Genomic DNA, 26267 nt, shown 5'->3' with positions numbered 1-26267 from the left:
AACTTTTTTGGAATCGGGGTTGTATGTCATCAACAACAGCTCTTCTAAATTTGAGTGCCCTATCATCTACATGACGTGACACAGTTGTTGGATGGGGCAGAATATCTCGCATATCGAATTTGCCTATTGTGGCTGCCGTGTCAACTAAGTGTTGGGCTAGCTGAACTAATCCCCGACCAGTGATGCTGTCATACGGGCGGAGGTCCGCAGCAACAAAATCAACGCATTTCTCCACGGTCTTTGTCTTCAACGCATCTGTCACTTTTGCGTTGTTCCCTCTGAACTCCAACAATTGTTGTCCTTTTAAGACAGTACATACATGGTAATTCAGGCCTGATGTACCTGATTTATGGCCGTTGTATGTCAGAACCTTTTGGCACTTATCACAACAAGCAAAGGGCAGCTGATTTCCCTCTGCGTCGTACACGAGTGAGAACGACTTCCAAATGTCTGATTTCAGGACTCTTGACTTTTTAATGGTAAATGTACCTCTTTTTAAAGCAGCACTTACTTCTGAAGCACTGTGAGCTTCACTAGAGGAGCTCTGCTCTTCTGCCATGATCGGAGATCTCAAACACGGAAGAGCGGAAAGGAATCGGAAATGTACGCGAGATTAGACCACATCTGCAAATTTAGGCATCTTAAAATGTTTTTATTAATGCCAAATAAAATATCCATCACAAATTATATATGATAGACATAAATTAATAATTTATAAATTTTATTTTAAACACGTTTTTAGTTAGCGGGACTGCAGCTTATCACCTCTCCCGCCCGCTCCCACATTGTGCACTCCCCCTCCTGCCTGCGCCCGCAATGAGCTTTCAAAATTTGTCCCGTGCCACACTGCTTTGTGTCGGGTCCTGCGGGACTCCCGTGGGAGTGCAGGGCTCTACACTGGCCTTCCCCTATTTCGCTATTATTAAGGATAGGTTGTACTGAGTGATGCAGGATACTCAAACTGGTGAACAGATAACCCAGTTGTTGATCCCAAAGAGCCGTAGGGAACTCGTATTCCATGAGGCTCACTTTAATCCTATGGCTGGACACTTAGGGCAAGATAAAACACTAGCCCAAATAATGGCCCGGTTCTATTGGCCAGGGATTCGCAGAGATGTCCATCGGTGGTGTGCAGCGTGCCGCGAATGCCAATTAGTAAATCCCACAGCCACTCCAAAAGCGCCTTTGCACCCTCTCCCTCTAATCGAGACCCCTTTTGAGAGAATTGGCATTGATCACATCTGGCCATTAGATCAGTCAGCACGAGGATATCACTTTATTTTAGTTCTGGTGGACTATGCAATGCGATATCCGGAAGCGGTGCCTCTCCGCAATATTTCTGCACACAGTATTGCAGAAGCGCTCTTCCATATTATCTCCCAGGTCGGGATTCTAAAAGAAATCCTGACAGACCAAGGCACTACATTTATGTCATGCACACTGCGCTAACTGTATGGGTTATTGGGGATTAAGTCTATCCGCACCAATGTCTATCACCCACAAACGGATGGCTTAGTGGAGTGTTTTAATCAAACACTCAAAAACATAATTCGGAAATTCGTAAGTGAGGATGCACGTACCGTAATTGGGATAAATGGCTCAAGCCCCTGTTATTTGCAGTATGAGAGGTCCTGCAAGCCTCTACAGGTTTTTCACCATTTGAATTATTATATGGGCATAAGCTGCATGGCATTTTGGTTGTGCTATGGGAAAATTGGGAGGAGGGACCTTCGCCTAGCAAGAATGAAATTCAATACGTTCTTGACCTGCATGCAAAACTCCACACACTCACTCACTTAACCCAGGAGAATTTATGGCAGGCACAAGAACATCAAATCCGGCTGTATGACAGGGGCACGTGCCTTAGAGAGTTCACACCAGGAGACAAAGTGCCCATATTATTGCCCACGTCGAACTCCAAATTAATCACCAAGTGGCAAGGGCCCTTCGAGGTCACATGGCGAGTTGGGGACATCAACTATGAGGTGAGGTGAACGGATAGGGGTGGGACATTGCAAATTTACCACCTCAACCTGTTAAAACGTTGGAACGAGGGGGTCCCCGTGGCATTGGTGTCAGTAGTCCCGGAGAAGGCGGAGCTGGGACCAGAGGTAAAAAAAGTAACATCTCAAAGCACTCCAGTCCCTTGTGGAGACCACCTCTCACCGGCCCAACTCACGGAGGTGGCCAAGTTGCAAAAGGAATTTTCAGACATGTTCTCGCCCCTTCCCAGTCGCACCTACCTCATAGAACACCACATTGAGATGCCCCTAGGGGTGGTAGTGCGTAGCCGCCCTTGCCGCTTGCCCAAACACAAGAAAAAGGTGGTTCGGGATGAACTCAAGGCCATGCTCGAAATGGGCATAATCGAGGAGTCCTACAGTGACTGGAGCAGCTCAGTGGTCCTGGTTCCCAAGACCGACGGGTCGATCTGGTTCTGTGTGGACTATAGAAAAGTCAACACGGTGTCTAAATTTGTCACATACCCAATGGCTCGCATTGATGAGTTGCTCAATCGGTTAGGTGCTGCTCATTTTTATTCGATGCTGGATCTAATGAAGGGATATCGGCAGATCCCCTTGACTCCTCTATCCCGAGAGAAAACAGCCTTTTCCACACCGTTTGGATTACACCAATTTGTTACACTCCCTTTTGGGTTATTTGGGGCACCTGCTAGGTTCCAGCGGCTCATGGACAAGATCCTCTGCCTTCACACTGCCTATGCGGCCGCATACCTGGATGACATATTTATAGTAATGATTGGCCACAGCATCTGGAACACCTTAGGGCCATCCTAGATTCGCTGAGGCATGCAGGCCTCACAGCTAACCCGAAAAAGTGTGCAATCGGGCGGGTGGATGTATAGTATCTGGGTTTCCACTTGGGTCATGGGCAGGTGCAGCCCCAAATTAACAAGACTGCAGCAATTGCGGCCTGCCCGAGACCCAAGACCAAAAAGGGGGTGAGACAGTTCCTGGGGCTGGCTGGCTACTGTCGTAGGTTCATACTTAATTATTCGGATGTCACCAATCTGCTGACTGATCTCACTAAAAAGGGAGCACCAGATCCAGTCCAGTGGACAGAGCAGTGCCAACAGGCTTTCACCAAGGTAAAGGCTACACTGTGTGGGGGGCAACTTTTATACTCCCCTGACTTTTCTCTCCCCTTTATTTTACAGACAGATGCATCGGACACAGGGCTGGGGGCCGTTCTGTCCCAGAAGGTGGAGGGCAAGGAGCGTCATGTGCTGTACATCAGCCTCAAGCTCTCAATGCATGAAAGCACCATTGAAAAGGGGTGTCTGGCCATCAAGCGGGCGGTCCTCGCCCTCCGATACTACCTGCCAGGGCACCCTTTCACCCTCTGTTCGGACCATGTGCCCCCCAGTGGCTCCACCGCATGAAGGATGCCAATGCGTGGATCACCTGTTGGTATCTCGCCCTCCAGCCATTTAAGTTCGAGGTGGTCCACAGGCCGGGGGCGCAGATGGTGGTGGTAGACTTCTTATCCTGTCGGGGGGGGGGAGTCCACTGCAGGCCAGACAGCTCCCCTGCCTGAGTCAGGCGGTGGGGGTATGTGGCAGCAGGGGCGTGGCCAAACATCGGTTTGTGAATGGAGGGCGGGGCCGGGGAAGGTGAGTGGCTAAGTCCTTACACCTGGTGTCAATTAATGTGTGTGTGTTTGTTGCAGGGATGGTGGAGCATAAAAGGAGGGGGAGAGCAGAGACAAGGTCTCCCAACCAGAACACATGTGTGTTGTGTGTGACTGTGTGAGTGAGCAAAGCTGAAAAGCTAAGAAAATAAATAAAATAGTGTGTGTGTGTGTGTGTGTGTGTGTGTGTGTGTGTGTGTGTGTGAGAGAACATCAACTCCTGCCTGCCGTGCTTCTGTACTCCACCCACATCAGGGACTGTTACAGATGGTTTTAAATTTTGTGTGTTTGACTAGGGGAAATTTAAGGGCCACTTTATTTTGGGCTGAGCCACTAAGAATTCAGGGATACTGGCCTGAGGGGCGACCAATCACTGAAGTTAATTTTTAGCCCTGTTGATTAGAATTTAGAGGTGCCAATATTTCTGATTTAGCCATAGCATTTAAAATGTTTTTATGGGAGACATACTGGATATATATGTATCCAAAAGTTTGGGCATACCTTCTAATTCAATGTTTTTCTTTATTTTTAAGTAAAATATACTTCATGTCTTAAAGTAATGATGGATGTCGTTTCTCTTTATTAGTTGAGTGGTTCTTGATATAATATGGATTCCTACAGTTGTGGAATAGGGCTATTTACTGTAGTTTAATTATTTACTATTAACTGTTTGATCTCAAATGCAAGAAGAAGGCACAAACTTCCACTAATTACCTTTTGACAAGGAACACCTGTTAATTGAAAAGCATTCCAGGTGACTACCTCATGAAGCTGGTTAAGATAATGCCAATAGTGTGCAAAGTATCAAGATAAATGGGGGCTACTTTGAAGAATCTAAATATGAAACATATTTTGTTGCTTGTTTACCACATAATTCAGTGTTACAACCCCAAAACAGAAAATGTTGGGATGTTCTGGAAAATGCAAACAGGCAAACAAAAAAAGATGGCAGTAATTTCTAAATTGACTTATTGCAGACAGAATGAACCCAAGATATTTCATGTTTTATGTGGTCATCTTCATTTCATTTGTTAATATACACCCATTCCTGCGTTTTAGGCCTGCAACACATTACAAAAATGTTGGGACGGGGCAGTTGACAGGTGAAGTGAATAACATTGATTATCTCATTACAGTGGCACATGTCAAGGGGTGGGATATATTAGGCAGCAAGAGAACAGTCAGTTCTTGAAGTTGATGTGCTGGAAGCCGGAACAATGGGCAAGCGTAAGGATCTGAGCACTTTGACAAGGGCCAAACTGTGATGACTGGCTCTGAGCATCTCCAAAATGGCACATCTTGTGGGGTGTTCCCAGTATGCAGTGGTTAGTACCTACCAAAAGTGGTCCAAGGAAGGACAATTGGTGAACCGGTGACAGGGTCATGGGTGTTGAAGGCTCACTGATTTGCATGGGGCACGAAGACTAGCCCATATGGTCTAGTCCCACAGAAGAGTTACTGTAGCACAAATTGATAACAGTGCTGTTAAAAGGTAAAGAAGTATTGTCCTTGTAGATATCTGTTTATCTTGGATTTGTTCTTATAGTAGTATTAAATATTTGTGTTTGGGATATGGGTAAGTTTAGTGTTAAGAAGGATAAACACAACTTCCGACTGGGAACAATAAACGTGAGAACCTGAATGTGAGAGCAAGTTGGCAGACTGCGTAGCGCAATGCAAGAGTTTGGGACATGACATAGCTTGTATGCAAGATGTTCGTCAACGTTGTGAAGGTGAGATATGCTTTAATGATGATATCCTGAAAGGATGGCGTGTAGTGTACAATGGACTGAAAGTTGCCCGTGCAGGGGTAGCTGTGGTGCTGGCCCCACATGTAACATTGGTTGATGTATAACATCTTGGAAGGCAGATTAACAGCCGTGAGGGTCAAAGTAAACGGTATTAAACTGGCAATCTACAGCTGCTACTGTCCAACAGAAGAGTATGCTAACAGTACCAAAGAAGCCTTCACTTGGAAAAGCTAAACTACAGAATAAAAAAGACCATCCATCATATAAAGTGATTGTTGCTGGAGATTTCAATGCCACCATCGGTCATGATTGTGACCCCACTAGTTGGAAATGTGTTGGCCCCTTTCATGATGAAAACCCAACAAGCTTCAATGGCTCGAAACTCATAGAAACTGCAGAAGACACCTCTCTGTATATTCTCAATACTATGTTTAAAACAAAATCAGATGAACATAGATGGTCCTTTAAGTCTAACTTAGGAGACAAAAGAAGATTAGACTACATCATGACTGAGTGGTTTGTCAAACATGTCACCAGTAACTGCAGGGTGTACCCCATGCAAAGTCTACCCTTTGAGTCAGATCACCGTGTTGTAGTCATGAACGCCTTCCAACTGAAAGGGCATTAAAAAGGTTTTTCTCTAGAAAACGACCTCCAACTATGTTTCAAGACTTACGGTGTTTGAGGGACGATCCTTCTGTCCAAGCCGCATATAGCAACAAACTTGATACGTTGTTACAGGATCAGTCACATAAGAGTTGCAATCTGACTGTTGATAGAATTGAAGAACGTCACAAACGCCATACAAGATGCCTCCAGAGAAAGTGTCCCTAGACGAAGGATAAATGAGATCGACAAACCATGGATTAATCCTGAGTATCAAGAGCTTCTGATGCAATTTCACAGAGAGAAAGACCATGTAAAGAAGAAAAAATTGGCTAGTGATTGTGGCAGCGGGGGCGTGGTCAAGCACCGGTCTGTGACAGGAGGGCGGAGTCGGGGAAGGTAAGTGGCAGATTCACTTCACCTGAGAGCAATTAACCTGTGTTTGTGTGTCTTCCCAGGGACCGCGCCCTATTTAGGGAGGGAGAGCGAGAGCAGAGGAGATCTCTCCCGAACCAGACACCTGTGTGTGTGTGTGCGTGTGTCTGGTTAAAACCTCTTGTGTCCTCTGAAAAGTGGAAACAATTAAACTGTTTGTTGAACCTGATCTCTGTCCTGCCGTCCTCTGTGCTCCGCCCACACCTAGGGAAGTCTACAGTGGTGCCGAAACCCGGGAAATGGAGCACCAACCCAGCAGCCCCATGGAATCCTCCCCGTTCACCGACCTGGTCCACGCCCTCGCCACGGCTCAGCAAAGCCAGCACCAGGCGCTCATCACACTCCGAAAGGAACAAGAGCGGCGCTTCGATGCCCTGGTGCTGGCCCAGCAAGAAGATCGCAAGGCGTTCCGGCGTCTCCTCGCGTCGGCGGGGCCCACCAGCGCTCCGGCCGCGGGCCCGTCTCCCCTCACCTTAACTAAGATGGGCCCGCAGGATGACCCCGAGGCTTTCTTCACGTTATTCGAACAGGTCGCTGAAGCCTCGGGGTGGCCGATGGAGCAGCGCGCGGCGCGCCTCCTCCCCCTCCTGACGGGAGAGGCGCAGCTGGCTGCACTACAGCTCCCCGCCGATCGCCGGCTGGCCTACGCCGACCTTCGCCGGGCTGTCCTTCAGCGCGTGGGGCGCACGCCGGAGCAGCAGCGCCAGCGCTTCCGCGCGCTGCGGATGGAGGAAGTCGGCAGCCCGTTCGCGTTCGGCCAGCAGCTCCGGGACGCCTGCTGGCGGTGGCTGAGGGCCGAAGATCGCGACGCCGAGGGAATCGTCGATCAGGTGGTACTGGAACAGTTCATCGCCCGCTTACCAGCAGGAGCCGCGGAGTGGGTCCAGTGCCACCGCCCGGCGTCGCTGGATCAGGCAGTCGAGCTGGCGGAGGATCATCTGGCGGCTGTCTCGGCGGCAGGACAGCGGATGTCGACATCTCTTCTCTCCTCTTCTCTTTCTCTCTCTCTCTCCCCTCCTTCTGTGTCCCGTCCTCGCCCCATTCCCCCACCGCGGAGGCGGGGGCCGGCACCACCCCTGCCGGCCCGCCGCACCCGCGGTGCCCTCCCGTGTCTCCCTTCTGTGTCTGTCTCTCCCCCACCTCAGGTGAGTGAGCCCCAGAGCACCGGTGCAGAGGGGAAGCCCGGGCCGGTTTGCTGGCGCTGCGGGGAACCGGACCACCTTCAACAGCAGTGCACAGCAATGGAAGTGGGCGCGGTGGTTCGGATCCCCGACGCGCCAGAGGCCGCCCTCGATCGGGCCGGAGCGTATCGCATACCGGTGAGTATCCAAGGGGCTACATATCAGGCATTGGTGGATTCTGGTTGTAATCAGACCTCAATTCGCCAAAGCCTGGTTCAAAACGAGGCATTGGGGGGAGCACAAGGGGTGAAGGTTTTGTGTGTGCACGGGGATGTTCACAGCTACCCTTTGGTGTCGGTCCACATTATTTTCAGAGGGGAAAAATTTATAGTGAAGGCGGCGGTTAATCCTCGCCTCACCCACTCGTTAATTTTGGGGACTGATTGGCCGGGATTTCGGGGTTTAATGACGCGCCTAGTAGAGAGTGGGTCCTGCCAGTTGACAGGGGGAGGTCCCGGTGTCGTTTTGGCGGGAGCAGCTGTCGCGGAGCCGTCTACGTCATCTCCGCGTCAGGGTGAGGAGCCACCGGCTCCTCCTCTCTCTATTGGGGAATCCCTCGCGGATTTCCCATTGGAGCAGTCGCGAGACGAGACTCTGCGGCATGCGTTTGACCAAGTGAGAGTAATCGATGGTCAAACGCTCCAGCCGAACGCCACCCCGTCCTTCCCCTACTTCGCGATTATGAAGGATAGATTATACCGAGTGACGCAGGACACTCAAACTAAAGAGCGAGTCACGCAGCTTTTGATTCCAAAGAGCCGCCGGGAATTAGTATTCCAGGCGGCTCACTTTAATCCCATGGCTGGACACTTAGGGCAGGATAAAACACTAGCCCGAATAATGGCCCGATTCTATTGGCCGGGGATTCGCGGCGATGTCCGTAGGTGGTGTACGGCATGCCGCGAATGCCAGTTAGTAAATCCAGCGGCCATTCCAAAAGCGCCGTTGCGCCCTCTACCGTTAATCGAGACCCCGTTTGAAAGAATTGGGATGGATCTCGTCGGGCCATTAGATCGGTCAGCACGAGGGTACCGCTTTATATTAGTTCTGGTGGACTATGCAACGCGATACCCGGAAGCAGTGCCTCTGCGCAATATCTCAGCACGCAGTATTGCAGAGGCACTCTTCCGCGTCATCTCCCGAGTTGGAATCCCGAAAGAGATTCTGACTGATCAAGGCACTACGTTTATGTCACGAACACTACGCGAACTGTATGGGTTATTGGGGATTAAGCCGATCCGCACCAGTGTATATCACCCACAAACGGACGGTTTAGTAGAACGGTTCAACCGCACCCTCAAAAATATCATTAAAAAATTCGTAAGTGAGGACGCACGTAATTGGGATAAGTGGCTCGAACCCTTGCTGTTCTCAGTGCGAGAGGTCCCTCAAGCCTCCACGGGGTTCTCCCCGTTCGAATTATTATATGGGCGTAAGCCGCGCGGCATCCTAGACGTGCTGCGGGAAAATTGGGAGGAGGGACCTTCACAGAGTAAGAATGAAATTCAGTACGTTATGGACCTGCGCGCAAAACTCCACACGCTCACCCACCTAACTCAGGAGAATTTGCGGCAGGCCCAGGAACGGCAAGCCCGCCTGTACAACAAGGGTACGCGCCTTAGAGAGTTCACACCGGGAGATAAAGTACTCGTACTCTTGCCCACGTCGAGCTCCAAATTAATCGCCAAGTGGCAAGGACCCTTTGAGGTCACACGGCGAGTCGGGGATGTCGACTATGAGGTGAGGCGAACAGACAGGGGTGGGGCGCTACAGATTTACCACCTCAATCTGCTCAAACTCTGGAACGAGGAGGTCCCCGTGGCGTTGGTGTCGGTAGTTCCGGAGAAGGCGGAGCTGGGGCCGGAGGTTCAAAAAGGGAATTTGGCATCATGTACCTCTCCGGTCCCCTGTGGAGACCACCTCTCCCCGACCCAACTCACGGAGGTCGCCCAGTTGCAAGCCGAGTTTTCGGATGTGTTCTCGCCCCTGCCCGGTCGCACTAACCTCATAGAACACCACATAGAGACACCCCCGGGGGTGGTAGTGCGTAGCCGCCCTTATAGACTACCCGAACACAAAAAAAAGGTGGTTCGGGAAGAACTTCAGGCCATGCTCGAAATGGGCATCGTCGAGGAGTCCCACAGCGACTGGAGCAGCCCGGTGGTCTTGGTTCCCAAGGCCGACGGCTCGGTCCGGTTCTGTGTGGACTATAGAAAAGTCAACGCGGTGTCTAAATTCGACGCGTACCCAATGCCTCGCATTGATGAGCTGCTCGATCGACTAGGCACGGCTCGCTTTTACTCGACACTGGATTTAACGAAGGGATATTGGCAGATCCCCTTGACTCCATTATCCCGGGAGAAAACGGCCTTTTCCACACCGTTCGGCTTACACCAGTTCGTCACACTTCCGTTTGGGCTGTTTGGGGCGCCCGCTACGTTTCAGCGGCTGATGGACCGGGTCCTCCGGCCCCACGCCACCTATGCGGCCGCCTACCTGGACGACATTATCGTTTATAGTAACGACTGGCAGCGGCACCTGCAACACCTGAGGGCCGTCCTTAGGTCGCTGAGACGGGCGGGACTCACGGCCAACCCAAAGAAGTGTGCGATTGGGCGGGTGGAAGTACGGTATCTGGGCTTCCACTTGGGCAACGGGCAGGTGCGTCCCCAGATTAATAAGACAGCAGCGATTGCGGCCTGCCCGAGGCCCAAGACCAAAAAGGGGGTGAGACAGTTCCTGGGGCTGGCTGGCTACTATCGTAGGTTTATACCTAATTATTCGGACGTCACCAGCCCGCTGACTGACCTCACTAAAAAGGGGGCGCCAGATCCGGTCCAGTGGACGGAGCAGTGCCAGCGGGCTTTCTCTGAGGTAAAGGCTGCACTGTGTGGGGGGCCACTTTTACACTCCCCTGACTTCTCTCTCCCTTTTATGTTACAGACGGATGCGTCGGACAGAGGGCTGGGGGCCGTTTTGTCCCAGCAGGTGGAGGGGGAGGATCGCCCGGTCCTATACATCAGCCGGAAGCTGTCAGTGCGTGAGGGGCGCTACAGCACGATTGAGAAGGAGTGCCTGGCGATCAAATGGGCGGTCCTCGCCCTCCGGTACTACCTGCTGGGGCGCTCTTTCACCCTCTGTTCGGACCACGCGCCCCTCCAGTGGCTCCACCGCATGAAAGATGCCAACGCGCGGATCACCCGTTGGTATCTGGCGCTCCAACCCTTTAATTTCAAGGTGGTCCACAGGCCGGGGGCGCAGATGGTCGTGGCGGACTTCCTCTCCCGTCAAGGGGGGGGGGAGTCGGCTGCGGGCCGGACGGCTGCCCGGCCTGAGTCGGGCGGTGGGGGTATGTGGCAGCGGGGGCGTGGTCAAGCACCGGTCTGTGACAGGAGGGCGGAGTCGGGGAAGGTAAGTGGCAGATTCACTTCACCTGAGAGCAATTAACCTGTGTTTGTGTGTCTTCCCAGGGACCGCGCCCTATTTAGGGAGGGAGAGCGAGAGCAGAGGAGATCTCTCCCGAACCAGACACCTGTGTGTGTGTGTGCGTGTGTCTGGTTAAAACCTCTTGTGTCCTCTGAAAAGTGGAAACAATTAAACTGTTTGTTGAACCTGATCTCTGTCCTGCCGTCCTCTGTGCTCCGCCCACACCTAGGGAAGTCTACAGTGATGTGAAACAGTTGCGCAATAAGCTTAAAAATGCCTACATTGAATCCAAAGCCCAACAACTAAACTTTGCAAGTGAACAACGGGATACAGAGGAAGAGTTTAGATTGTTGAAATGTCACACTTCATTGACTCATGAGAACAACCTATTAATTAAGCGAGAGAAGCTTGAAGCACATTTCTCCAGTCACTTCGCCTCTAGACCATATGCCCCTCAACCAGAGCTGGAGCACCCGGACGATTATCCACACCTTCTTCCACCAGATGATCTACCCCGGATTGATGAGTCTCCACCTAGCCCTAGAGAAGTAGAAGACAGCATGAGAAGATTTAAAAACGGTAGATGCCAAGGCACTGACAAAGTATATTCAGAACACCTGAAATATTCATCATCTACTATGCTGCTGAAATACATCGTGCTATTGGTTGAAATGATATGGTCATGCCTCCAAATCCCCACAAAGTGGCTTACAGCAACTATCACCTGTCTTTATAAGAGGGGCCTGAAATCAATGGCTGAAAACTACCGAGGCCTGAGCATTATCGCGACGCTCTCAAAAGTGGTATCAGCAATAATAGTCAGGAGAATGCGAGAGAACTACGAGTCCATTCTACTACCATCCCAATTTGGTTTCAGAGCTAATAAGTCGACATGTGATGCCATCTTTGTCCTTCGTCACATTCTTAAGATATCAAAGAAGTCCAAAAGACCTGTATACGTAGCTTTCATCGATCTTAAGGCTGCATATGATTGGATTCCTAGAGATGCCTTGTTCCAGTGCCTCAATATTCGACTAAGATGTCCACGCCTAATTGCGATTCTATGTGCCCTGTACACTGGTACCAAGGCATGCATCAAAGGATCGACCAACTTCTTTCAAACTCTTGTTGGATGCCGACAGGGTGCTCTTGAATCACCTCTGATCTTTAATGTTTATATGAACTTTGTAGTTAGAGTCGCCAAGAGTGGAATTTTAAAGACCGACCCTGATGCAGGGATCAAGATCAACTATTGTATGCCCAATGAGGTGTCTCCCCGGGAGCTTTGGAGGAAAGCACCGGCATATGGAAATGCACAAGTCACCGAGCTACTATATGCTGACGATCAGGTGCTCATCTCATCTCATTATCTCTAGCCGCTTTATCCTTCTACAGGGTCGCAGGCAAGCTGGAGCCTATCCCAGCTGACTACGGGCGAAAGGCAGGGTACACCCTGGACAAGTCGCCAGGTCATCACAGGGCTGACACATAGACACAGACAACCATTCACACTCACATTCACACCTACAGTCAATTTAGAGTCACCAGTTAACCTAACCTGCATGTCTTTGGACTGTGGGGGAAACCGGAGCACCCGGAGGAAACCCACGCGGACACGGGGAGAACATGCAAACTCCGCACAGAAAGGCCCTCGCTGGCCACGGAGATCGAACCTGGACCTTCTTGCTGTGAGGCGACAGCGCTAACCACTACACCACCGTGCCGCCCCGATCAGGTGCTATTTGCCAAAACAAAAGAAGAATTGCAATATATGCTCAATATTTATGATAACACCTTTAGACAGTTTGGAATGCAAATCTCATATACCAAGACTGAAACAATGGTTTTTAATGTTGACGAATATGTAATGGAACTTCCAAGCCTAGTGAGCATCGGGTCAAATGCTTTAAAAAACGTTCGAAGTTTCAAGTATTTAGGAAACACCATTACCAACTCAGAGAATACTGCTCAATCTTTGCACACCCGAATTGGTGCAGCATACCAAAAATGGAACGACCTGAAACATGTTCTGACTGACAAGCGGATACGTCTGGAAACCAGAGTGAAATTCCTCACCACCTGTATCCGATCAAGACTCCTGTATAGTGTCCAAGCATGGGATTTGACAGAGGACGAGCTAAACAAAGTGGAAACCGTCTGGCATGGCTTCCTGCGAAAAATGGTCCGACGTGGTTTTGAAAGAAAAAATGCGCCAGCGCGGGCAGAAAGGGAGGGAACAGAGGTTGATTGGAGCTTCTGCATTTCAAATGAGAAGTTGCGTAAAATTACCAAAACAAGTCCCATACGCGACTTTTGTATAATGCAACACCTAAAGTATCTGGCACATGTGTGTAGACTCGATAATAGTGCTATCCAGAAGCAGGTGCTGTTCGACGTTCTAACCCCTAAGAGGATATGGAATAGAGTGGAAAAGGAACTTGATGTTAACATACACCAAGTTAGGAAATGGATGATGAGCAAGACAGACTTCTTGCAACTGCTGGATGCTCGTTTCCAGCAGTAGCGCCCCATGGCTGTCGCCGACGCCTTAAGGGGAAAAACGATGATGATGACAAACTGCTGAAAAAGATAATGCTGATATCTTTCTGTTTTAGCTAGCATTAACTTTTTGAAGTTGGCATATTATGAAAAATGCAAATAAAAAAAGAAAGCAGCGATTGCTAAATGTACTTTGACTTGTATTTCACTGGAGACAGTATGAGCCCAAGATATTTCATGTTTTGTCTGGTCAACTTAATTTCATTTGTTAATATACATCCATTCCTGCATTTCAGGCCTGCAACACATTCCAAAAAAGCTGGGATGTGGTAATTTAGTGATGAGGTGAAACAATTTAGTAATGAGGTGAAACAATTAAATAATGATGTGATTTGAAAAAGATGATGTTAGCAGGTGATTGTAATCATGATTTGGTACAAAATCAGTATCCAGGAAAGGCCTGGTTTTTGAGGAGCGAAGGTGGGGCAAGGATCTCCAGTTTGTCAACAAATACACGAGAAAAATATTAAAATGTTTCAAAACAAATGTTCTTCAAAGAAAGATAGGAAAGGATTTGGATATTTTACCTTCTACGGTGCATGACATCATTAAACGATTCAAGGAATTTGGAGGAATTTCAGTGCGTAAAGGGCAAGGGCACAAGGCACACGTGACCTCCAAACCCTCAGACAGCACTACATCAAGAACCATCATTCATCTATAGCTGATTTAACCATATGGGCTCAGGATTACTTTGGCAAACCTTTGTCAAGCTCTACAATATGGAGTTATATCCACAAATACCCGGTTTACCTTTTCTGTGTAAAAAGGAAGCCTTATGTTAACTGTGTCCAGAAGCACAATTGATTTCTCTGGGCTTGGAGGCACCTGGGATAGGCACAGTGGAAACATGTATTGTGGTCAGACAAATCAGTATTTCAGGTCTTTGTTTGTTTGTTTAGAAATGGATGCCATGTGCTCCATACCAAAGACGAAAAGGACTATCCAGACTTTACCAGCAACAAGTCCAAAAGCCAGGGTCTGTCATGGTATGGGGTTGTGTCAGTGCCCTTGGCAAATCATTTGTTAAAGAAACTATCACTTGCGTAGACACTCACAATGCACCATGCTGTGATGGGCACTGCCCCCATGATGTGAGGGCAGTTTGGCTGGTTTCTGGAATGAGGGATGACTTACCAAGTGTGCTATAATGTAAGCTGATGAATTGCATAATAATGTCCCTAGGTTTCAGAGATTTAGAAGAGAAAATCTATAAATTGATCTATAACACAGTCTAGATGTAGACCCAGTGAAATAGTCCAACAGACCGATCCAAGCCCTGTAGCAGAGCTGTACTTTTCTAATCATGGACCACTGTGATTTCTGCAGCAGATCCTCCATGTTATATCAGCAGCCCCTGCAGCTTATCCAATCATATGCATTTACAGTGGTGCTTGAAAGTTTGTGAACCCTTTAGAATTTTCTATCTTTGTGCATAAATATGACCTAAAACATCATCAGATTTTCACACAAGTCCTAAAAGTAGATAAAGAGAACCCAGTTAAACAAATGAGACAAAAATATTAAACTTGGTCATTTATTTATTGAGGAAAATGATCCCATGTTACATATCTGTGAGTGGCAAAAGTATGTGAACCTTTGCTTTCAGTGTCTGGTGTGACCTCCTTGTGCAGCAATAACTGCAACTAAACGTTTGCGGTAACCGTTGATCAGTCCTGCACACCGGCTTGGAGGAATTTTAGCCCATTCCTCCATACAGAACAGCTTCAACTCTGGGATGTTGGTGGGTTTGCTCACATGAACTGCTCGCTTCAGGTCCTTCCACAACATTTCGATTGGATTAAGGTCAGCACTTTGACTTGGCCATTCTTTGGAATGGCCAAGTCAAAGTGCTGACCTTAATCCAATCGAGAAAGTCTCTCGATTGCCTTTAGTTGCAGTTATTGCTGCACAAGGAGGTCACACCAGACACTGAAAGCAAAGGTTCACATACTTTTGCCACTCACAGATATGTAACATGGGACTTTAACTTTATTCTTTTTTAACCATTCTTTGGTAGAATGACTTGTGTGCTTAGGGTCGTTGTCTTGCTGCATGACCCACCTTCTCTTGAGATTCAGTTCATGGACAGATGTCCTGACATTTTCCTTTAGAATTCGCTGGTATAATTCAGAATTCATTGTTCCATCAACGATGGCAAGCCGTCCTGGCCCAGATGCAGCAAAACGGGCCCAAACCATGATACTACCACCACCATGTTTCACAGATGGGATAAGGTTCTTATGCTGGAATGCAGTGTTTTCCTTTCTCCAAACACAACGTTTCTCATTTAAACCAAAAATTCTATTTTGGTCTCATCTGTCCACAAAACATTTTTCCAATACCCTTCTGGCTTGTCCACGTGATCTTTAGCAAACTGCAGACAAGCAGCAGTGTTCTTTTTGGAGATCAGTGGCTTTCTCCTTGCAACCCTGCCACGTACACCATTGTTGTTCAGTGTTCTCCTGATGGTGGACTCATGAACATTAACATTAGCCAATGTGAGAGAGGCCTTCAGTTGCTTAGAAGTTACCCTGGGGTCCTTTGTGACCTCGCCAACTATTACACGTCTTGCTTTTGGAGTGATCTTTGTTGGTCGACCACTCCTGGGGAGGGTAACAATGGACTTGAATTTCCTCCGTTTGTACACAATCTGTCTGACTGTGGCTTGGTGGAGTCCAAACTCTTTAGAGATGGTTTTGTAACCTTTTCCAGCCTGATGAGCATCAACAACGCTTTTTCTGAGGTCCTCAGAAATCTCCTTTGTTCGTGCCATGATACACTTCCACAAACATGTGTTGTGAAGATCAGACTTTGATAGATCCCTGTTCTTTAAATAAAACAGGGTGCCCATTCACACCTGATTGTCATCCTATTGATTGAAAACACCTGACTCTAATTTCACCTTCAAATTAACTGCTAATCCTAGAGGTTCACATACTTTTGCCACTCACAGATATGTAATATTGGATCATTTGCCTCGATAAATAAATGACCAAAGATAATATTTTTGTCTCATTTGTTTAACTGGGTTCTCTTTATCTACTTTTAGGACTTGTGTGAAAATCTGATGATGTTTTAGGTCATATTTACGCAGAAATATAGAAAATTCTAAAGGGTTCACAAACTTTCAAGCACCACTGTATGTAAATATTTTATCTGAAGGCAGCTCATCAGACCAGAAACAAGCTACAGGGTGAGAGACATTCGCTTCAAAAGGGGAGAGATTTAATGATATAGTTAAAAGTCAAAGTCCCTCCCAGGCCAGCACCTGGTCTTTCCAGGCAGTCTCCGATCCCAGTACTAGCCAGTCTTTTGAGATGCATTGGGCGGTGCCGATCTCCGTTTCTATACCCCTCTGCCTCACACCTATTATATAGCTAGGGTTACAGTGGGGGGCTTAGTTCTCTGTTAACCGTGAGAGTTTTACTCCCCACTCACATCTGTATTGCAGCATGCCTTGACAGATGGCAGTAGGTACCATTTTTATGATGGTCTTTGGTATGACCCAACCACAAGTAGAACTCATGATCTCCTGGTTAAGAGGCAGACACACGAACCACTAGGCCAGCTTGCGGTTTTAATGGTGTAGCTTGTTAAAAAAAAGTTGACTCTGAAATCAAAATGTTTAAAGATTACAGAAGTGTATTGCTGGCACACCAGAAAAAGAAAAAATGGATCAGTATCACGTTATAATACCATAAGTTTATTGTTATAGCAAGATGTTTTTCCACATTTTAGCAAGATATTTTCATGTTATAATGACTTACAAACTTATCACTTTATAATGTGATAAATTATTGTTATAACCTAAAAAGTTTCACTTTATAATGTGGTAAGTCTGTTCTAATGTGAAAATATCATGTAAAAATGTGAAAATATCTTCTTCTAATGTGAATAACCTCTTGTTAACACATGACGATATCTCATTATAACGTAAAGATTTCATTTTAACAAGAAAATATCTTGTTAAAACATGAAAAACATCACAATAAACTTTTCATATTTTTAATGTGATACTGATCTATTCTTCTTTTTCCAGCGTGCCAGCAATACACTTACGTAAAAGACCAATGGACAGAGAAGTACTGTATGTGTTTATTGCTCGCTTATTCCCTGTTTATTGAAAACAGACATCTTATCCATTCAGTCAGTGGTGCTAGAGAAAAGTGGCAATTTCACCAGTGTGAAACAAAATATCACTTCAAATTGATGTGTCAAAATGATTCAAAATGATTTGTCATAAACTACTGATTAATGGTTTCACTTGAAAAGGTAGCTCATCTATAAATTCACAAGCAATGTTTCTTTTTAGTTGCTGCGTTAATGCCATTGAATTATGTGTATACATTAGAACTCTACAACAATATCAGAATCTCTCCCTCATAAAATGTGCCTCAATCTTAAATGATATATAACACAAAATCCTGCCTTAAGTTCAAAACCCCTCTTGATTTGCTTCATCTTATAGGATGAGGTCAGTGTATAGTGGTATGAGAGACTGTTGTGGGCATGGCTTCATGGGAGTTGGGTGTGTGTCAACCATAATCTCACACACACCCAGACTCAAACACAGAGATCTACATACTCACACAACTGCCTTGCTGACAGTCAAATCAGGTGGTGTAGATTTCTTGTGGAGTAGGGATTTCTTGGTGCTGGTGGAATGGCATGGCTCAGAACAGGTGTGTTGCCCCTCATGGTCTCTCTCTCTCTCTCTCTCTCTCTCTCCTTTCAGGTTGTACTGTAGATATAACAGAAATATAGAAATTTATTATTCTCACCTGTCTCTATCTCTGTGTATCCATGTCAATTCTATATGTAAGAAATTGAAAAGCTTCAGACTATGTGTGTGTCAGGCAGCCACCTGACAACCGCACCACTCTCAGGCACACACTGTACCCAGTAAAGCTACCTGCTTATATAAGTGGCTGATATATAAACCCTCTACTCTTTGTCAGATCACCTTTTTATACTTTTTCTGCTGCAATGTGGTCGTCATACCACATGAAGCTGACATGCACCTAACAAGAAATGAACTTCTTACACCAGTCCACTGAGTGCTTCTTAATGGAGTCTCAAGATCAGTGCTTCATTTAACACCCACTCTCATTCTGCCTCCATCTCTCCATCAGGGGAAGTAGGTGAGGAGCTTGGCCCCCCTCCTTCAGTGGATGAGGCTGCCAACACGTTGATGACTCGCCTTGGCTTCCTGCTCGGAGACAAAATGAGCGAGGGCCCTCCGGAGCTGCACTACAGCATGGAGGAGGCTGAGGACACGCAGGTAGGCCACTTTACAGCACTTCCAGAGACACTGTTGATATTTGAGGAAGAAACAGAGCTAACATGATGATTTTTTTTAAATGATTGTTTTTACTTGTTTCAGGATTTGTATTTCATTGTTTTTCATAACTGTTCATTTCGGGCCAATTCAGAGTTGATGAGTTTACGTCAATATTTTTGTGGGGAAAATTCTGCGGCTTCAGAGTCGGGTTACGCACATGCTTAAGCCGTGGCAGGTTTCACTAATTTCCTGTGTGTAGTTCACATCTCCAAGGTTGCCAGATGCATAGCGACTTGAGCACTCTGTGATGGAGGGGTTTTCTATAGCATGTAGACACCTTTAAACACAAACAATTGACTTTAAGCCAGAAAACAGTGTGTTTGAAAGCTTGTTAAATCCCACTTGATTTAGCGCTTCTTATTCATCTTGGTATCTATTTGATCACAAGCTCCATTTAATATTTTGAGTTGTTGAAATAACAGTATTTAATATTTAACAGTTATTTCACGAAATCGAGTCGTACATGAGCTGATAGCAGATGAGGCACATAGCACCGAGTTGGCTATAAGCCATGTACAATGAGATTGAGTGGAATAACTGTTTTATTCTATCCACATTCACTGGACTTTGAGAAACAGAGCATTTTTATTTTTTGCAAATTCGATAAATAAAAACTTTACACAAAACGTCAGACAAAATAATTTCCACTTAGAATATAAACAAACCAGTGAAATGACAGTAGCAATTTGTGAAAAATGCTATAATAATAATAATAATAATAATAATAATAATAATAATAATAATAATAATTCTTGAAAAAAAAAGTTATGAGCTTACCATCAAATACTTTTATTCTATAATTTATTGTTTTGGGTTTTGTTTTCGAGTAGAGTTTTTATTTCATCCTCGGTTGGTTCAGCAACACACGCTGCCATTTTGTTTTTCTCTACTCACGGTATATGAGCTGATCGCCTAATAGTAGAGTAGCCAATCAGAGCGTGTGATTGCTCATATCCAGTGAATGTGTATAGAATAATGGCAGTTATTTATTTTGTTCAAATTGACGTACTCTGTTGCAAAGAATTCGTCTCCTCGGTTTGAAGGATAATCTGATCTGTAACATGCTTGTAGCTAAGTTTAAATAATTTGCAGTTCTTAATATTATGTAGAAAAACAATTCGATCCATGAGATAAGCAATGTCTCTTATTAAGACGCTGTCTCCTCTGATGTCACACATAGTTAACATTGCAATGTTTTTGAATTTAATGTTGGCCTTAAATGACTTTCCGTAGATCTTTGACTGATTTTACTGCCAAAAACAATAATTTCAATATTACATATTGGTTACATTGTACTGTCAGACAGTGGTGCTGGACTTAGTGTTCATCAATCAAGCATAAATATTGTGCAAAATATCGATTAGAATTGTGTGCAACTGTGACACACCTTTGTTTTAGGTAAACTCCGTCCTACATCATGTAGCTTCTGAACAGCGTTTAAGCCCGAAGTTCTGTACATCTGAGATCTGAATACCAATCTTCACAATTTCTGTATTAAATCCTCATTACGTACTTGTAATTTCATCTCATCTCATCTCATTATCTCTAGCCGCTTTATCCTGTTCTACAGGCTCGCAGGCAAGCTGGAGCCTATCCCAGCTGACTATGGGCGAAAGATGGGGTACACCCTGGACAAGTCGTCAGGTCATCACAGGGCTGACACATAGACACAGACAACCATTCACACCTGTGGTCACCAGTTAACCTAACCTGCATGTCTTTGGATTGTGGGAGAAACCGGAGCACCCGGAGGAAACCCATGCGGACACGGGGAGAACATGCAAACTCCACACAGAAAGGCCCTCGCCGGCCACAGGGCTCGAACCCGGACCTTCTTGCTGTGAGGCGACAGCGCTAACCACTACACCACCGTGCCGCCCTACTTGTAATGTATTTATTAAATATTTAAATAATATTGGCTGGTTTGTTTTTGTGGTATAAGAAATATATTCCATTCAGCTAGCATGATATTGAACGAATCGATGATGAGTTCAATATCATGCTAGCTGAATGGAATATATCCGATATACCATGGAAACAAGTCAGCCAATATTATTATTATACATACACACTCTTTTCCAGTTTTTCTATTTCTGTTGGTATGTTTTTCTCTTGTAAATATGCGTGAAGAATATCTAATGAAGTTTTGGTAGCCTTTCGGGTGTTCAACGCATCTTCTTTCCCGGCGAACAAAGAAATGCTTCTGTGCATGTGCAGCAGAAAACTTTCTCACTGGGTATTCGCATCAGCTCCGACATATGACGTCATGTTGTCTTGACAACCATGCAGTATCGTAAACCATATTCAACGCTCATTCTCCATTGGGTGGAGTGACATAATACATGTAGGATAAGCAATATGCTAACAATATTGCATACTGTCAAACCAAATGAATGAAACCTGCTAGAAGGGAATAGAATACATGTTTTATTCCATCGAAAAAGTGTCCTGTATGTATAATAATTATTATTTTACTTTTATGATTTATGATTTCAGGTCTATTCATTTCACTCTATTGTCATTTGGCTTGTTTCGTTTTTTCATGTAAAGCACCTCGTAATTTTATTGGAAATGAAAGGTGCTATATAAATAATTATTTCCATGACAGTCAGTGACTCCAGGGAATGAATAGGCTGAAGGGAAAAACTGAGCCAAGATGGAGGAACAGAGCAAGCCCTGTCACAGTGTGTGACAGCCGTTTAGGCTGAATGGGCTGTACAGAGCCAGAGCCAGAACCCGTGCTCTCTCTCTCTCTCTCTCTCTCTCTCTCCTTTCCCTTTTTTCTCTTAATCTCAGTCATAAACAGAGGATTGCTCTGTGTTTTTTCACTCTTTCAAAAGAAAAGAAAATGATTCATCATAAATTCACAAAAATGGCATCTGTTATGTCCTTGTGGACATTTTATTTACAATTGTAATTATTTTGAGTTTCTGTATGAATGGTTCCTAAAATATGAACTGTGGTGTAATGGGTACAAAGCTTTATATTTCTTTCCAGTCTTATGGGCAACATTTCTTCTGAGATATCTTTTGATTGCACAATCATGTTCATCTTGTTCACTCTGTTCAACATGTCTGTCTCTAATGATAGTGTTAAATGTTATGTGTGTGATGTATGTAGCCATTTTCTTTTTAATTTGTTTTCTTTATTTTGACTTTGATGAATAGCAGAACATCTTTTAGGAGCACAGCTCCAGATCGCTTTTTTCCCCCTCATGCACCATGGCCATCAGAAAAGTAAATAGTTTATACACTGATCAGCCATAACATTATGACCATTGACAGGTGAAATGAATAACATTGCTTATCTCATTACAATGGCACCTGTCAAGGGGTGGGATATATTAGGCAGCAAGAGAACAGTCAGTTCTTGAACTTGATGTGCTGGAAGCAGGAAAAACGGGCAAGTGTAAGGATCTGAGCAACTTTGACAAGGGCCAAATTGTGATGGCTGGATAACTGGCTCTGAGCATCTCCAAATTGGCACATCTTGTGGGGTGTTCCCAGTATGCAGTGGTTAGTACCTACCAAAAGTGGTCCAAGGAAGGAGAACCGGTGAACCAGTGACAGGGTCATGGGTGCCAAAGGCTTACAGATTCGCATAGGGCACGAAGGCTAAACCCATATGGTCCAATCCCACAGAAGAGCTACTGTAGCACAAACTACTGAAAAAGGTCATCTTTCTGTTTTAGCTAGCATTAACTTTATGGAGTTAGCACATTATGGAAAATGCAAATAAAAAAATCAGTGATTTCTAAATGTACTTTGACTTGTGTTTCACTGCAGACAGTATGAGCCCAAGATATTTCATGTTTTGTCTGGTCAGCTTCACTTCATTTGTTAATATACATCCATTCCTGCATTTCAGGCCTGCAACACATTCCAAAAAAAGTTGGGATGGGGTAATTTAGGGCTAGTAATGAGGTAAAACAATTAAATAATGATGTGATTTGAAACAGGTGATGTCAACAGGTGACTGTAATCATGATTTGGTACCTTACATGTCAGAGGACAGTAGGAGATAGAAGCAAGTGCAGAAGTAATGTTTATTAACAACTGTGACTCAAGCAAACAATCCAAAATCAGCAGGCTAGAATCAATAATGAGGGACAAGCAATGGGTCAGGTGAGGCACAAACAGAATATCACAGGCAAAGAGAACAACGGTGTAACGTTCACTAGATGTGGGTGGAGCACAGAGGACGTCAGGACAGAGACTGAGTTCGCAAAAACTCTTTTATTTTCACTTTTCAGTGGAATACGTTTCTCTCTCAGCCACACATGCACGCACACACATTCCGGTTATCTGGTTGTGGAGAGAGCTCCTCTGCTCTCGCTCTCCCTCCTTAAATAGCCCAGTTTACTGGGGAGAACACACACAAAACATAGATTAATCACACTCAGGTGAAGCGATTCTGCCACTTACCTTCCCCAACTCCGCCCTCCCGTCACAGACCGGCGCTTGACCACGCCCCCGCTGCCACAAACGGAAATTAGGAACAGGCACAGGAATCAGAAAACCAGGAAATCTAGCACAGAGAAATAAGGCTCGGTAATGCGCACTGACGTGGTGTAAAACTTTGCACTGAACATGTGTTTTCTCAGTCTTTAAATACGCATGCTGATGCCTCTTGATCATGTGCAGGTGAGTCTCAACAGCCCATGTGTGAGAGTCCGCTCAGCACGCACGCAGTCCAGAGTATGCCCAATTAGTTCTTCAGGTGCACACGCCAAAGTGCTCAGGACTGACAGGACCCCAACCCCCCCCCCCAAGAGTGAAAATCCATCTTTCCTGGCTCCGGGGATGAGGGCCTGATGTTGGCTGCTGCTTAATTGGCACGCAGCTCTTAGCCAACGTGGCACTGTTTACTTGGTGGGGGTTTGGGCTCAGGCTCAAGACAGGACTTGGACTCTGGACTTGGAGTGGGCGCGTGTTCTGGGGATGACTTGGCCTCTGGACTGGACCCGGGCTCAAGCCCTGGAGATGACTCGGGCTCTGGAGCTAGCTTGAGCTCTGGACTAGACTCAGGCTCTGGACATGAACTAGAAACCTGGACTTGACTTGGATTCTGGGCTGGAAGTGGGCTCGAGCTCTAGACTTGACCTTGGACTGGAAGTATGCTCAAGCTCTGGACTGGACTCAGGCATGGGCTCAAACCCTGTCTGCCCATTACTTCAGTCCTGTTCAGGACCCGGTGGTGGGATGATGACATCTTCATAGCCCGGTGGTGGTGGGATGACAACGTCTTCATAGCCAGCTGAGGCAGAGATTGCTCCATAGTCCCATGGCACTGATTCTGGAACAGACTCGGGTTCTGGCACTGGCTCTTGTGCTGGAGCTGGAACTGACTTTGGCGCTGGTTCTGACTCTGGAGATGACTCTGGCACTGGTTCTGGAGCAGACACTGGCTCTGGACTGATGGCCTTTAGGAGGAACTCTAGAGCAAAGGCCTCCTCTGTTGCTGCTGCGTCAGCCTCAAATGGAATAGCCCCCTACCAAAAATTTTTATGGGGTTCTCCTTCTCTAGGGACTCATAAATCTACCAGAGCACGACCTGAAAATCATGTGAGCTCTGAAGGCATGGGTGCTCTATTCTCATAATGGACTCAGTCCATCGGCGTGCTCGTCCAGTCAGCCAGGAAATCATGCATGTAACCCAGATGGGTTCTGGAGGCTTGGGTTCTTCAAGGTCTTTTTAGCAAAAATACTGGAAAGAGTGGTTGCTTCACAACTTCCTTCCTTTCTCATTGAAAACAAACAATCTGTATAAGCCCTTTCAATCTGGTTTCCGCACACATCACAGTACAAAGACTGCTCTCCTGCAAGTGGTAAATGACCTCCTCCTGTCTGTTGATGGTGGTTCACTTAACATTCTCATTCTCCTTGACTTATCTGCTGCATTTGACACCATCAATCATGACACACTCATCTCCCGTCTGTCAAACATGGATATCACAGACATAGCCCTCCAATGGTTTCGGTCCTACCTTACCAACAAACGACAGTTTGTCACACTGGGTCTACATGAGTCCTCCATGTCCCCTATTACTTGTGGTGTCCCCCGGGGGTCTGTTCTTGGGCCCCTCCTTTTCCTTATATACACATCCTGCCCCTTGGCCATATTATTCGGAACCATGGTCTTAACTTCCATTGCTACACCGATGACATCCAATTATCTCACTACATCCTCCCCCACTGACCTCCCTCCAGGTTCCCTCAGTGACTGTCTATCAGACCTAAAGTTGTGGATGCAGAATAATTTTCTAAAACTTAACACAGATAAAACAGAAATCATGCTTATTGGCCCCAAATCTTAATTGTCCAAATCCTGCAGTTTCAGTCTTATCAATGGTGCACTTGTTAAATCTTCACCTGTTGTTAGAAACTTTGGAATACTGCTTGACCCCTCACTCAACTTTGATCCCCACATTAAATTCCTCACCAAGACTGCTTTCTTCCACCTCTGGAACATTGCCCACCTTTGCCCCTTTCTTTCTACTAGTGTTGCTCAAACTTTGGTCCAATCCTTCATTATGTCCCGCCTAGATTATTGTAACTGCCTTCTTATTGGCCTCCCTACTAAATCCCTTCAAAGACTACAATACATTCAGAACTCTGCTGCGAGACTCTTCACCCATACCAAACAATCTGCTCATATCACCCCCATTCTTTCTCAGCTTCACTGGCTACCTGTTCTGTCCAGAATTAAATATAAAATCATACTACTCCCCTTCAAAGCTCTCCATAACCTTGTTCCTTCTTATGTCTGATCTTCTGACCCCTTATACAGTGGTGCTTGAAAGTTTGTGAACGCTTTAGAATTTTCTATATTTCTGCATAAATATGACCTAAAACGTCATCAGATTTTCACACAAGTCCTAAAAGTAGTTAAAGAGAACCCAGTTAAACAAATGAGACAAAAATATTATACTTGGTCATTTATTTATTGAGGAAAATGATCCAATATTACATCTTTGTGAGTGGCAAAAGTATGTGAACCTCTAGGATTAGCAGTTAATTTGAAGGTGAAATTAGAGTCAGGTGTTTTCAATCAATGGGATGACAATCAGGTGTGAGTGGGCACCCTCTTTTATGTAAGGAACAGGGATCTATCAAAGTCTGATCTTCACAACACATGTTTGTGGAAGTGTATCATGGCACGAACAAAGGAGATTTCTGAGGACCTCAGAAAAAGTGTTGTTGATGCTCATCAGGCTGGAAAAGGTTACAAAACCATCTCTAAAGAGTTTGGACTCCACCAATCCACAGTCAGACAGATTGTGTACAAATGGAGAAAATTCAAGCCCATTGTTAC

The 26267-nt window shown here is 45.9% G+C and overlaps 1 protein-coding gene across 1 annotated transcript in view; it reads left to right on the top strand.

Moving 5' to 3' along the window:
• Window positions 1-26267, top strand: part of tanc2b (tetratricopeptide repeat, ankyrin repeat and coiled-coil containing 2b) — a 626942-nt gene that overhangs the window by 479768 nt on the left and 120907 nt on the right. Inside the window, exon 7 of the mRNA XM_060939453.1 lies at window positions 18745-18893. Within this exon, the coding sequence (XP_060795436.1) occupies window positions 18745-18893 (149 nt within the window). The remainder of the gene's footprint in view (window positions 1-18744; window positions 18894-26267) is intronic.

This window comes from Neoarius graeffei, chromosome 14 (assembly GCF_027579695.1).
Source record: "Neoarius graeffei isolate fNeoGra1 chromosome 14, fNeoGra1.pri, whole genome shotgun sequence".
NCBI classification, from domain to species: Eukaryota; Metazoa; Chordata; class Actinopteri; order Siluriformes; family Ariidae; genus Neoarius; species Neoarius graeffei.
Note: the sequence above shows the minus strand (reverse complement) of the source record. Positions and strands in the feature narration are given on the sequence as shown.